Source organism: Danio rerio, chromosome 1, assembly GCF_049306965.1.
Source record: "Danio rerio strain Tuebingen ecotype United States chromosome 1, GRCz12tu, whole genome shotgun sequence".
Lineage (NCBI taxonomy): Eukaryota > Metazoa > Chordata > Actinopteri > Cypriniformes > Danionidae > Danio > Danio rerio.
In genome coordinates, this window is record NC_133176.1 from 58,299,564 (window position 1) to 58,315,000 (window position 15,437).

At 36.5% G+C, this 15,437-nt stretch overlaps 1 protein-coding gene across 2 annotated transcripts in view; it reads left to right on the top strand.

Moving 5' to 3' along the window:
• The window catches only part of LOC559196 (uncharacterized), a 73,418-nt gene that overhangs the window by 28,446 nt on the left and 29,535 nt on the right, over nucleotides 1-15,437 (top strand). For both annotated transcript variants that reach the window (XM_068221895.2, XM_073906446.1), the window contains exons 7-10: nucleotides 3,985-4,086; nucleotides 4,239-4,340; nucleotides 4,493-4,594; nucleotides 4,740-4,841. In XM_068221895.2, coding sequence (XP_068077996.1) covers nucleotides 3,985-4,086; nucleotides 4,239-4,340; nucleotides 4,493-4,594; nucleotides 4,740-4,841 — 408 coding nt within the window. The remainder of the gene's footprint in view (nucleotides 1-3,984; nucleotides 4,087-4,238; nucleotides 4,341-4,492; nucleotides 4,595-4,739; nucleotides 4,842-15,437) is intronic.

Below are 15,437 nucleotides of genomic sequence, written 5' to 3' on the forward strand. Positions count from 1 at the left end.
TTAAAATGATAACGGTGCCAAATCGACCTTAATCGATACTTTTTAGCCTCAAATTATGGCGAATACCTCTTCAAAAATATTTTATTTGACAAAATATTTTTAAAAATCATTTTAATAGAACAATATGATTACAGTTTAAAGTAAACATCAATTCATTTTGTATTACATTAATACATTTCCTTCGATCATTTGTTGGTTTGCATGGATTTAAGATTTGCATTATGAAATTACATTAGTTACTATTAACCTGTGGGGGGTGCGGGCAGGGGCCACGTACTTTTAGGAGCACATTTTAACATATATATCACAAAATACTTAAAACATTATTGGAAGTGATTTGTTTTCATGCATCATTCTGCAGTCTTCATCAACAAGATAATTAAATAACTTAAACTCAAAATAATCTTCTTTGTTCATTTATTTGACAAGTAACGTTGTTCTGGTGTAGGAGAACACATTTCTAACACTCAAGTACATCAAGGCACATTGCTGCACCTGTAAACTTTAACAGGCCTACAGTTGAAGTCAATTTATTTTGCCCTCCCATTCATTTACAATAATGTTTCTGAAAATGTTTACAGTGTTTCCTAAATAAATAATTATTCTGGAGTCATAATAAGTTTGCATTGATAATGACCAAAACACATTGAATGGCAGTAAAAAGTAGCAATTTTACCCAATAAATGCGTTAATAATATCAACTGATTTATATATAGTCAATCAAATGAACATTTACGATTAAAAACTGCAGCAAACATTGATTTAGGTCCGAACTACAAAACCAAATGTAAAACAATTTTAGTATCAGTTTTGCTTAAGTTGCACGCTAGTGTTGTAGGAGAGGGGAGTAGTTGCTTTAAGACTTGCTATTTAAGGGAGTTGTAGTCCAAAGCGAAGTGGTACTGTGGTTCGACACACATTCTGGGTGATGTGAACTCGCTGTGTGCTGTGCAGCTGAAGCAGAGGAAAAAAGTTTTACTCGGCTTTGTTTTATGTTCACTCAAGTTATTCCACCCGAGAGCTGTTTGCACCGTGAACCTGACAACACAAAAATAAGTAAAAGAAGGGCATGCGTCGATTACTTTTGTCCGTCTCATCCTTTGCACGAGCTGTTACTCTGCCCCTGGACATTACTGAAGCGGAGAAAGTAACACTAGTTTGATCACGTATAAATATCATTATAACTATATTAAATAAATATTATTATAACTGTGAAATGGAGATAGGTTGATCTCTGCAGCAGCTGCCGAAGAGCTGTGCGCTGCAGACGCAGCTAGTGTGAAAGGCCATTTAGTGATTTATAAACCAGTAATAATACTTTAAAATCTATTCTGAATGTAACTGGCAGCCAGTGTAGAGACCTGAGGACCGGTGTGATGTGCTCTGATTTTTCTGGTTCTGGTCAGAATCCTGGCCGCAGCGTTCTGGATGAGCTGCAACTGTCTGACTGTCTTTTTGGGAAGGCCAGTGAGGAGGCCGTTACAGTAATCCACCCTGCTGCTGATAAAAGCATGAACAAGTTTCTCTAAATCTTCACTGGAAACAAAGCATCTGATTCTTGCAATATGAGATGATAGTATGCTGATTTACTGGCTGCTCTGACATGACTGTTGAAACTCAGATCTTACTCCAGAGTCACACCAAGATTCTTGACCTTATTTTTTGTCGTTTGACCTTTAGAGCCAAGGTACGCATTCACCTTGAGAACCTCATCTCTGTTCCCAAACGCAATGACTTCAGTTTTCTCTTTTATATTTTTATTTATATATATATATATATATATATATATATATATATATATATATATATATATATATATATATATATATATATATATATATATATATATATATAATAATACTATACTATATATAGGACTGTTTCAGTGAACTTGAACAAGTATACTAAAAAACATGAATTTTCACTATTAGTATTTTTATTCAATGCTTTGAAAAATAAGTTAAATCTTTGTAGAGTATAAATATATATGTACTATATATCATTTATTTAAATATGTGGGCAACAAAGTATAGATTAATTTTATTTAAAAATTATTATATTATTCTTATTTTTTAATTCAACTATTAGGGTGCAGCCGGTTAGGGGGCCTTACAAGACAATAGCCGCGTTTCCACTATTGGGCCTAAAGGGCGAGCCAAGGCCAGTGGGGTTTCCTCTGTCACTTCCGGGGCCTAATCAGGCCAAAGCGGGGCTTTCTTGGGGCCAGCGGCCGGCCTTTTTCGGCCCGCCAAATATCTTGGGCCAAGGAGGGCCAGCTGGGGCTTCGGGGCGGAGTGAAAGGAGAGGCGGGCAGTTTTCTGATCGCACATGAGTACATGCGCCAAACAAATAAAGAAATAAGGGAAAGAAAACATCTAGCCTTATAGTCTGGGGTCTTATTGCGTATGATCACCCTTATGTTTCCCTTTTAAATGTAAGGCTGCTGCATAAAATAATAAAGCAGTTTTAATTTATAGTGACATATGCTGCGTCCTCCTTTATGTTTCAATAACGCATAATAATCTTTACACCATATTAAAGACACAGCAGACAGTAAAGGTTTTCCAGAGTTTTTGTCAAGTTTAAAATGTTTGTTTGTGCGCGTTTAGATGCCTGTTTGAGTGTGTGAGACCGGGCAAAAGGGCTTCTTCACAGCTTTATTTATTTATTTTGGAGATAAAACAATATAAATACAACAGAAGGACATAAAACTTAACAAATTATGTGCCCACTTTCGTAGACTTTAAAAAATATAGTGTCATATCTTGATAAAATAGCCTAAGCTATATTGAAATATAATTTAATATATAAAATCACATTAAATAAATTAACCAATATAAAATAAACAAAAGCTAGCTATAACAATGTAGGTAGCCTATATGCAATACATAAATCAAAAAGTTTTAAAGCCACATAAAGCCTAACTTTCATTTTACAAAGACCTGTCTGAAAAAAAAGATTTTCGATATTTTCTAAAAACAATAAACACCAGAGAAGGTTTGAAATATTTATATAAAGTAAATATTTATATAAGTAAATATTTAGGCTATAAAGTATTTGTATACGATGATATTAATCAAATCGCGCAAACAGAGCATTATTTGGGTGAGTGAAAGCAGAATCTAGCCTACACCTTTTTTTCTGTCACTCAGTCCTGCGCAGCGCTCGCTGCTTTAAACGCATATGGGGGAAAGTCCAAACACAAAATGTGTTCTATATCCTCAAACAACTGTTTATGTTTTTATATGACGTGGTTAAATTTATAAATGAAACTTTAAATGAAGAGCTTTAGTGAATAGCTGCCGAGCGCAACAAATATGGCTATATTTTATTAGGCTACTCGCTCTTGTGCTGAAAACTTAACACGGCGTCTATCAAAACGAGGATGTTATAAAATACATGCCATATCAAGTTATAAAGGAGAATTTCTGTGGCTTTATATTATGGATGTGTGCGCTCTGTGTTGGGTCCCTCCGTTAGTGGCGAGAGCGCACAATGCCAACAGTCGGTCGGCGAGTAAACAAATGTAATGAATGGAAATACACAGGTCTGTGCGTATAGACATTTCATGTACTGCTGTACAGTAACATGTCGTTTGTTTGTTTCGGTTGTCTTCATTTTAATGGTTTTGTTTCGTGATGATTCTATGATGTGCTTTATCTGCTTGATTCTCGCTGAAGTGGGCGGGTTGTGCGACGTTTGATTCAGGGGACGTTCTGTGGGCGGTGTTTGCGTGACGCGCTGTAAGCTACTAGCCCGACAGTGAAAACGCGACATGATTTCAGCCTCATTTCTCAACCTCCCGGGCCAATATATATTGGCCCGGCCCGATTAAAGCCCTGGCTCGCACTGGCCCGATAGTGGAAATGCGGCTATTGTGCCCTGGGGCCCCTGAGTTTTTAATCCAGGCCTGCTTGTGGCAGTTGGAAACGTGCTATATAATAAATTGAACTTTAACTTGAACTTGTTGTGTTCCTCCTTAAGGTACAGAGAGAAACCTCCACAGCCCCGCAGTGTGTCCATGAGGAGTGACCGCTCAATGCATTATCCACCTGAATCTAATGCAAACACTGATCACAAAGTTAGGTAAGCGCTGTACTAAACAGTGTTTGATTGTTTGTTTGTTTGTTTGTTTGTTTGTTTGTTTCTGACTTGGAACATAGAAAAAGTAATTAATAGCAGTAGTAATGAATGTAGGAGTGTTTGGATTATATTTGTTTGTTGTGTTCCTCCTTAAGGTACAGAGAGAAACCTCCACAGCCCCGCCGTGTGTCCATGAGGAGTGACCACTCAATGCATTATCCACCTGAATCTAATGCAAACACTGATCACAAAGTTAGGTAAGCGCTGTACTAAACAGTGTTTAATTGTTTGTTTGTTTGTTTGTTTGTTTGTTTGTTTCAGACTTGGAACATAGAAAAAGTAATGAATAACAGTAGTAATGAATGTAGGAGTGTTTGGATTATATTTGTTTGTTGTGTTCCTCCTTAAGGTACAGAGAGAAACCTCCACAGCCCCGCCGTGTGTCCATGAGGAGTGACCACTCAATGCATTATCCACCTGAATCTAATGCAAACACTGATCACAAAGTTAGGTAAGCGCTGTACTAAACAGTGTTTGTTTGTTTGTTTGTTTGTTTGTTTTGTTTCTGATTTGGAACATAGAAAAAGTAATGAATAACAGTAGTAATGAATGTAGGAGTGTTTGGATTATATTTGTTTGTTGTGTTCCTCCTTAAGGTACAGAGAGAAACCTCCACAGCCCCACCGTGTGCCCATGAGGAGTGACCGGTCAACATATGATCCACCTAAATCTAATGCAAACACTGATCACAAAGTTAGGTAAGCGCTGTACTAAACAGTTTTTAAAGCGAGCTGATGCAGCTGCTAAAGATGCCTTGAAGCAAGTTGTGAACAAATACCAAATTCCTCCATCAGAGATGAGACCTTTTTATCAAGTTTTATATTTTAAATAAGTGGCAAGAGGAGTGGGATGCATTGGAAAATAATAAATTACATGAAATCCAACCTGAAATCTCAAACAGAATTTTAAGACATTTTAAGACTCGATTTGATCAAGTGATTTTTACCAGATATCTTATTGGGCATACAAGATTAACTCACGTCTTTTTACTTAAAGATGAAGACCCCACTCCATGTTTGTGCTGCAAAACTCCCCTTACTATAAAACACATTTTTACTGGACTGTTAAATTCTTATCATGTATTAAGACAAAAATCATATTTAATTAGAGTATTCATTTGTTTGTTGTTTTTGCTGACATAGCAATAAATAAAAAAAATACATTACATTACATTACAAACAGTTTTTGATTGTTTGTTTGTTCGTTTTTTTGTTTACAGTTTCTGACTTGGAACATAGAAAAAGTAATGAATAACAGTATTAATGAATTTAGGAGTGTTTGGATTATATTTGCTTGTTGTTCCTTGTTACGTGCCTCCCCTATCTAGGGCCAGGGAAACACACAACAATTTAACATAAAGGGGAAAAAGTTTTTAAAATTAACATATTAAATTTTGCCAAATTATAAAATTAGTTAGAGGTCAATTTTGATAATATAAAATATAACAAAAAAACTAAAGGGCAAGGCAGCCAACAATCACTCCAATCCAGCACTCCAACAATAAATCACACCAAATCCAATATACGAAAAAAGAAGTATATTTATTTACAGATTAACAAATAATAAATGACCAATGGTCAAAACTACTCAAGAGAGGATAATGCCAAAACAACAAACAAAAGATCTAACTGATTGAGGAAGCAACTTTCTAAACTCTCAAAAGAAAATTAAAAAGAAAAAACAAAGATCTTACTTTGCTCCCTTTCTATTAGAAACAGGAGAAAAAGAAATGTATTAAACAAACAAGTGATATCCACCTCCGTACAGCTCCAAAAAGTTGAAACAAAACCAACAAGATAAAGTATTAAACAAACAAAGGGAATTTAAAGTCAAAATTTCACTATTGTTCACTATCAACAAGATTTGTAATTTTACAACAAGTATCTCAATTATTCAACACCAAAAGCTAGTCTGGGGCAGGAGAACCAAGTGAGAGCAGCCTTCACCAACTAGTGTTTGGCACAATCTCTCTTTGTTCTCTCCTGCCACATGCTCCAGCCACTTAATTGCCAACAGGTGAGACGAGAGAGAGAGAGAAAGTGAGAGAGAGAACGAGGGAGAACAAGAGAGAGAGAACGAGAACAAGAACAAAAGCAACAACAAACGAACTCAGTCAAGTAAGACAAGTGTTACTCCAGGTTGGCTAATATAGTTGAATTATTTAATTGAAATCCAGGTGTTTGAGGCTCAGCTAAAATAAAGTCTGTGTCATCACTTACTTCTTCAGCAGCAGGAAGACAGACAGGTACTGCTGTAACACAATGTTGGCTTGATGATGCTGCATTCAGAGAGGACTCAGGTGGATCACGTCTAACATAGGGTTTTAACATGTTGATGTGGAAGACCCTTTTCTTCCGCCTACGATCAGGTGTTTTTAAGACAGTCTGTGTCACTGAGTTTTTGTTCAGTCACATAAGGACCTGAAAACGTGGCTTGAAGAGGCAAACCAGGAACAGGAAGTAGTACAAGAACAGAGTCATTTGGTTGAAAACTTCTCTGTACTGTTCTCTTATCAAAGTGAGCTTTCATTTTAGATTGTGCAGAGGAGAGGTGAGATCTTGCCTGTTCACAAGCTTTATGCAGCCGCTTACGGAACAAGCTGACATAGTCCAACATAGAAACAGGAACAGTAACTTTACTGATTAACTGTTCTTTCAACATCTTCAAGGGACATTGGACAGTATGAGCAAACACAAGCTCGGCAGGACTGAATCCTAGAGATTCTTGAACAGACTCTCGTACTGCAAACATGAGTAGGGGTAAACCATCAACCCAGTCTTTTCTAGACTCTAAGCAGAAGGCACGGAGCATAGACTTCAAGGTTTGGTGAAAACATTCTATTGCTCCCTGTGATTCTGGTTGATATACAATAGACATTGTATGGGTGATTCCAAGTTCCTTCAACATTTGCTCTAACTTTTGAAGTGAAATTTGAGCCTTTATTCAGTTTGTATTACTCTAGGCAATCCAAAAGTGGTACAAAACTTAATTAGCTCCTTTAACACAGTCTGTGCTTTTAGTGTGCGCAATGGCACAGCTTCTGGGTAACAGGTTGCAGTGCACATTATCATCAAGATATACTGGTGTCTGTGTTTGGACTTGGGAAGGGGACCTACACAATCCATTTGCAATCTTTCAAATGGCTCTCCAATGACAGGAATTGGATGAAGAGGGGCTTTTGGAATGTTAGGATTTGGTTTTCCAGCACACTGGCAAACATCACATGAGCGGCAAAAATCAGAAACTGCAGACTTTACTCCTGGCCAGTAAAAAAGTTTTGTGATTCGATTATATGTTTCTCTGACACCAAGGTGTCCTGAAAGAACATTTTCATTTGCCAATTTCAATACTTGGGAACGATAATTGACGGGAAGTACAACTTGGTATACTGTCCACCAATCATCTTCCTCTGAAGACTTTGGTTTCCATTTTCGCATTAGAATCCCATTTTCCCAAAAGTATCCAATTTCTCCCACAAGATCACGGTCATCAACTGCAGCACTTATACAGTTGGTGAACGTTGGATCCATCTTTTGTGCAGCACCCAAATGTTCCCTACTCACATTTGCTGGATTTTTTTCTGCAAGCTGAGAGACAGAATCAGTCATGTCAGTCTTAAAGGGCACATATTTTAGCCCTTTTTTGAGATTTAATACTAATATTATGGTTCTTCTGAGTGTGCCAATGTAGGTTCAGATCAAAACGCAATTCAGATATTGTTATTATGCTGTGTTAAAAAGTGTAAATTTAGAGGCATGTACACGGGTTGCTGTTTTGGGGGTGTGTTGTTTAACATGATAATGAGTTTCGACTGCCCGCCCAACGTAACAAGGGGGCGGAGCCAAGAGCGCGTCTGCTTTGTGCACCGCATCACAGAGGCAGACAGTAAGAGTCATCATGAGTGAGAGGAACACAATTCAACCCTACATATATGACCCAGACTCGGACACAGATCAAGCAGAGTCGACTGTTGAGGAATCTATAATCCGAATGTGCCAGAATGTGTCAGAGTGGTACATACAAAATATTTTATGTTTTTGTATACTTTTACAGCCGCTATGTAACTATGCATGCGCCATCCGTAATTTGTTTGATAAAGTTCGCGAACGTCATGCGTTACGTCAAACACAGACAAGACATAAAGATATCCACAGAGATAAATTTTGCATTGGTATGATTTATTCGTAATTCATGAATATTGACGTTGACAAATATTGGCAGGTGCTTGTGTGGCAATTGTGAAAAAATGCCAACTGAGGCTTAAAATGTATGCAGCAGGGAGATACCGCAGGTAAATTTCCAGTTTATGTTAACGTTGCTGCTCTAAAGAAATCGAATGAGATAATAAACAGCATAACTGTGTCATGTAATAAGGTTAGAAGACGAATGGATCAACTGGAAGTGCAACCCTCGTGCATGACGGAGCATCCAGGAATGGATCCCGTTTGCTTCAATATTTATTCCTTGCAAAATGCATCGAATATATACAAAGCAGACTATGGTCCCCTGCGACTTCGTGGAGTGCAAAAGTGAGTTTAAATAAATAGAAAGAATAGCAGGTTACCTTGTTCATGATCTGCATGCTCGCTTTCTTTTTAAGCACATTAACGCTGTGTAGTCAATACAATAGCGATAAAGTTGGTTTTATATCCGCACATTCAGAAGTCCCTGTATTGTTTACCATGGTAGTTTAAACAATCGATCGAATTTAGCATGCAAGTATGACTTGTAAACAACATTAAAACTATCTACTTGACTGTAAACAATGTTGTACTTTGTCATTTGCTGCTAATACGATTTCCCTATTTTGAATTTGCAAAGAATACTTTACTGAAATGATACTATTAAGGAGAATGTCCGAATATCTGAATATAAAACCAACTTTACCTCAATGTCAATAAAAATGAAATACGTAACGTTTTTTATTGCTGCTATTTCTGAGATGACAATTTGAATGACTTCATAAAAAGCTGAGTAATGCATGTACTTTTTATTAAAAAATAATTTTAAATTCACTCAACATTAATATATAAACTCTTAAAATATATAAATATCAGTATGGCATAGAAACATCAACCCTTCAGAAAAGATGCTTCAATTCCTGAGTCATATAAAAACTTTATATTGAAGTATAAATTAAAATGTGATTGGCAAATATAAAATGTATCCTTGTGCAAATATAAAATATAAACTCCAAGTAGTTACTTTGTTGAATGAAATACAATTGTCCATGAACATTAGAAAGTACAGTATATCTACAAACACATACAAACATATCAAACATACATTGGCAGTTGAATAAACAAAATATGACTTCTGAAATTTTGTTAAAGCAAGTTATTTTATAAAAAATAAAAATGTATATGTGATAACTCCCAAGTTCAAATTGTAGTGCAATTTCTAAAACAATGTTTCATTATTATGTTTCTGTTAGACAGTGCTGCTTTTTGGCTTATCGGAGCTTTGTGAGCTGGTGTTGGGGTTTCCTCGGGTGGAGAGTGCGTGTAGTGATTCCTGCCTGTGTGGTGCTGAAGATTCGAAGACAGTTTCCTGAAGAGCAGGGCAGCTATGTGGGTTTTAGGATAGCTATTGATTGAAGCGGGTCACCCTGCTGGAGATAGCCTCCTCCATCTCAGGTCTATCGTAGGCTGATGATAGAGCAGGTGGTATGTGAATTCCCAACACTTCATCAACATAGGGTGATGGGTCCACAAACACTTGGTTGAAGATGAGGTCCAGCAGCTCTTCTACATAACCTATGCAATATAACAGTTATCTCTTTAGTAACTTAATTTTGTATTTTGAGTAGTGAGTTTTCATTGTGAATGTAAAGTGCAATTATTTTTTTTATTTATTGAATTATTAATAATACTATAAACATTTATATACATACCGAAAGTTTGCTGCGTCTTCACTTCTCGGACCCTATACTCTCCTTTCTTTGCCTTTGGAAAGGCAAGCTTGTAAATAAGTTTACCATTTGCTGATGTGGCCTGGGGACGCCCGGCATTTTCATTGTAATGCAGTGCAGCCAAGTACAACCTAACAAAAAGAAAAATGTGAATGACGTACCATGACAAGACTGTATGGTATTGTAAATATTAATTTCTGATCATTGGCTTTACCTGCATAGCATCCCCAGAAATGGGAATACCACATTTTTGGGTGCAAACCGCAGTATGACGCTGTGGAAAGCTTCAACAGTTGACGTCTGGTGGTGAGGACTTAGCTTGGCCACATCCTTCAATATTCTCTTGTTAGCGAGAACTTTCTCCAGCTTGTAGAATGGCATCGTTGCTAAACAAGCAAAAATTTAAGGTATTAGAGTCTGAATCAAAAACAAATCTGAACAAAGAAACAAGCTCTGTTTTGCATTAGTTTTAATCGCAAAGAATATTTTATTTGTCTGTATACAACTTACCAGCCGACAGCCATTTGTTCTTGTCTCTGCTTATCCGTTGCGGATGCAGACAAGCCGGAAAATTGGGGTCTTCATGTACATGTTTGTCTTGTACATGGTTTAAGATAGAGGTCCACTTTGCCACTCTTTCAGGACCTGTTGTGGATAATGCAGCAGTCCAGTAGATGTGGTTTTTGATGCTACGTAACCATTTATGCAACTTCTCACACCCCTTTATCTGGCATATCTTGTCCAGTTTTTTGGAAATTCCTGGAAATTAAAGAAAAAAAGACATCAACACAAAAATAATAATAAACATGTAAGAACTGTAAATAGCAATTTAATCTTAAGTAAATGAATAACTGCTAAATTACATTCCTTTCTCGATATGCCACACATCGTAAAACTGAGTGACATTTCGATCCCTGAGATATTTCTGTATTTGAGGATGTCGGTCTGTGATGATGCATTCCAGATGAACACCGCGGGCATCCAACACGTCAAGGCTTCTCTTTAGGCCTTCTTTTTCCATATGTTAACTGCCGCCCACCTCATTACTCTATAAAATTTTAAATAAGGAAAAAAAATATATAAAAATCACACATTTTCCATCCAAAATATTATGCTAGTTTACATAACACTTTTCTGTATTACCTGGACTAACTGTAGGTCGACCACTGTGTTAGTTGCAAGGTCCATCATTGTATAACTCCCATACTTGGCCGAGTGACCTTCAAGAACAAACCGTACATAATTATTCTAAACACATTTTTGGAATAATTGTAATGTATTTCATATTTATTTTTTTTATTAGACTGTATTGAATTAGAAATTAAATCTTTTGACTAAATACCTGGGGAGTCAGCCCTCATATCTCCTCCAACAATCACATTCTCTCTTCGACTGAGCTGTTCTAGCATTTCACTCTGCCAATTTCTCCACTTGTGGACAATAGCAGGTTCAATGCAAAGTCTTGCATGACGGCGAAATGAATTATATTTAAAAATGTGTAGTTTCATTGCAGCAAATACCTGACAACAGAGAGGAGAATTTTTAGTACAATGTGCATGCACCCTGTGACAAAATTTATATTATGTTTCTAAAAGAAATGTGATCAATTTTGATAGATAATTACCTTTTCAACTACAAAAAATGATGCACCGCTCAAGTAGACTGCAGCAGAAAGATGCAGGTTGCCAGCTGGAGTACTACCAATAATTGGCTGACTGTTCCATTTTCTTACAAACTCGCAGTGTGGGCAGACTTGCTGTACGCTCAGAAATGTCCCAAGCCTTTGTGACTTTACATCACATCTCCTCTGACACACTGGGCAGTCACTGAAGAGCTCCATGAGGCATGTTTCATAGACAATGAACTTGGGAATGTTATGAACTGGGCATTCTTGGATTCTGTAAAAATAAATATACACATTAACATAATAAAAAAAAAGATGATGAATGTTATGATGACAATACACAATCTTTCAAATAATTTACATAATGCATAAACTCACGACAAGCCTGTTGGTTTAGTTGCAGATGTGCATTCCTCTGCAGGGTCAAATGTTACATCCGAGTCTTGGGCTATAATTTTTGACTCTGTCAAAGTCTCTTCGGCTTCCTCTTCTTCCTCCTCCTCCTCCAGCTCCAGACGAGGTCTTTTTAGTGAAGGTTTGAGGGGTGTCGAAGTCATAAACACAGTAGAGGACGCTGATGGTACAGTCAGTTCAAAACTGGATACTGTTGTCTGGACACCTATAGTGTAATTTTATGATTAATCTCATTGCACGTTTATAAAGATAATAAAACACGTTTCTAATGCAGCAACTGAAAATAAACTGAGAAATTTTAACTTACTTGTACTCCTGCGTTTAGCCTGAAGCGTCCTAAAAGACAACTGGGTACCAACACTGTGTAAAGATGTGTGAAAAGTTTCTGTCTGGCAAGCAACATCCACCTTGTTGCTCTTTGTCGACGTCGTGGCCTTTGTGAGAAAACATACATTTTTTAAAATGACCTTTATTTGATTAAAACATACCGATCATATTGTAAACAACTGCAGACCAAGTGCAAGTACAGTGAAAAAAATTACAACAAACATCCCACATACAAAACAAACTTTAGCTGTAACTTAGTCAGTGGTAATGCTTTATTACAATGTTTAATTTTTTCTACCGTTTCTGTTTCTGATGGCTAAAACCCCTTTATGTACACATTAACAATTAAAGCTTCGAGTATTTAGACTGTTTTAGAAAAGCATAATAGCTGTAAACGCGCAAACATCCGAAGTAGCTTTAGCCGCAGATGCTATTCATTTCTGCTTAACATTACAGTATACACATTACAACAAACATCCCACATAAACAACAAACTTTAGCTGTAGCCAGTACTGGTTACTGCTTTATTACAATGTTTATATTTTTCTACGGTTTCTGTTTATAATGGCTAAAAGCCCTTCTTGTACACACTACCACTTATAGCTTCGATTATTTAGACTGTTTTAGAAAAGCATAATAGCAGTGAACACGTGCAAACAAACATCCGAAGCAACTTTAGCTGCTTTTAACTTTTAGATGCTATTCATTTCGGCTTACCATTACAGTACAACAAACATTTAACAACAACAAACTTTAGCTGTAGCCAGTGGTACTGCTTTTTACAATGTTGCTATTTTTCTACGGTTTCTGTTTCTAATGGCTAAACCCCCTTCATGTACACACTACCATTTGCAGCTTCGAGTATTTAGATTGTTTTTGAAAAGCACAATAAGAGGTAAACATGTGCAAACAAACATCCGAAGCTACTTTAGCCGCAGATGCTATTCATCGGCTTAACATAATTAGAATGCTAAGGCTAGAAGTACATAAAATGTAATACTTACTTGAAGTGAGGCAGATCACGTATTGTAGGAACTGATCCAGTTTTCAAAAACAATTTACGTTACTCGCGAATCCGGAGTTGTATTGTCCCGCGTTCTCGAGGCAGTGTACGCTAAAGTGGTTAGCGCAAACATACAACAGTTTTGGTACATTTTCAGGCACCTTGTCTTCAAAGATAAAACTCAGCCTCTTAAGCCTCTGTTGCTTAAGGGTGTTCACAAGGGTGTTCTCTTGGTGGCATCGCTTCGACGTACATGCTGATAATGGCGGAAACGGCAAACTCAGGGTATGTTAATACGCGCAGCTGTCAATCAATTCGGTGGGCGGGGGGATCGCACACCTACGTAATGGTGCGATCGATTTGAAAACAGCTCCAATTGGCCGACCCTTTTTTTTGTAGTTAAATTGAAAAAAAAGGACTGGGTGTGTTCATATCACCCCAGTATGACGGTCTATACACTATACCAACACACAGATCTGTCCAAACAGCTTGAAAAGAAGATTTTTTACAATAGGTGCCCTTTAACAGATAATTTACATTCTACCGGATTAGATGGCAGAGTCAGGAAAGAATCTGAAAAATCCACAACATCAGAAAACTTTCTCGACTTGGAACGTGTCCTTACATTACAGACCGAACACTCCAGAGCCCAGCCGTGTGTCCATAAGGAGTGACCGGTCAATGCATTATCCACCTAAATTTAGTGCATCCACTAGGTTTAGGTAAATGCAGATCTCATTTTATTTATTTATTTTTTTTTATTTTTTTTATTATAATTTTTTTTTACTTAATCCTGATTTACTTAATCCTGTAAAGTGACAAGATTGCCTGTATGCAGTGTGTTTCAGAGGATATTCATTAAAAGATATTAATTATCAGCTGAGAGATTTGGAAGAACACTTACTGTAAAATTACATTGACCATGACATACAGGAGGTAAAGGACATTAATGTGCTGATAAGTTTAATAGATGAAACAAATGAACTATAATAAAACACAGGAACAAGAACATAAAGCACACTCTACGCCAAAAGAATGACTGATGCATAGAAATGTATATACAGAGAGAATAAGAGATAGCAAAATAACAAGGATTTGAAGACAATACAAACATGAAAATATTATGGGGTGGTTTAGGGAACACAGAGAAGACCACAAAAATCTCCATAATAATGTAGTTATTTAGTCACCTGCATTTAGTTGGGCTTCTTTTTACTCATACTTGTAATAATATTTACAACAGATACTTTTACTCTACTTGCACTACATTTTTGGGGAAGTAATAGTACATTTATTTGAGTAAGATTTTTCAGCACTCTTTCCACCATGGAGTTAGGTTTAATACAGTAGATGAAACAAACAGACAAACGGTAACCATCAAGAAACCAGTGCAGAAAACAATAAAACACAGGAACATTTACATAAAACACACTCAGATGCAAACAACAAAATAACAAGTGGTTTAGCAGAACTGAAAAACACATAAAAATCTCTGTGTGAATGTAATAGTTTAGTCACCTGAAATAATACTACAGTGGTGAGGAATGTGTCGATTTATATTCCTTTGTTATGTTCATCTATAATGTACAGACCAAACCCTTCAGGGGACTGTAATATCAGAAATAAATGTCGGTTTTCTTTCATTCTGAAGCTAAACTAGTCACTACTGTGCAAAATGCTCAGTTCAGTTTTATATTTGATGTATTTTAGCTGCGTTAGTGTAAATAAAATCAAAGATAAACAAAGATTTAGATCAGGAGGGTCAAAATAATTTTCACAGAGAGCCACTTCAGCATTATGGCTTCACAAGGGTTGGTTATATAACTGTAAGACTATATAAGTATATTTATGACTATACATGTTATTCCTCCTTGTGAGATTGCTGAATAATTGTCTCTTTATTTCATTAAAATAAATGAAAGTAACAAATAAATACATGTATAAATGTTAAATAGCTGTTACTTGCCTGCTTTAACATTTATGCTTTTATCAGCTTATATCAGCTTGTTATAATG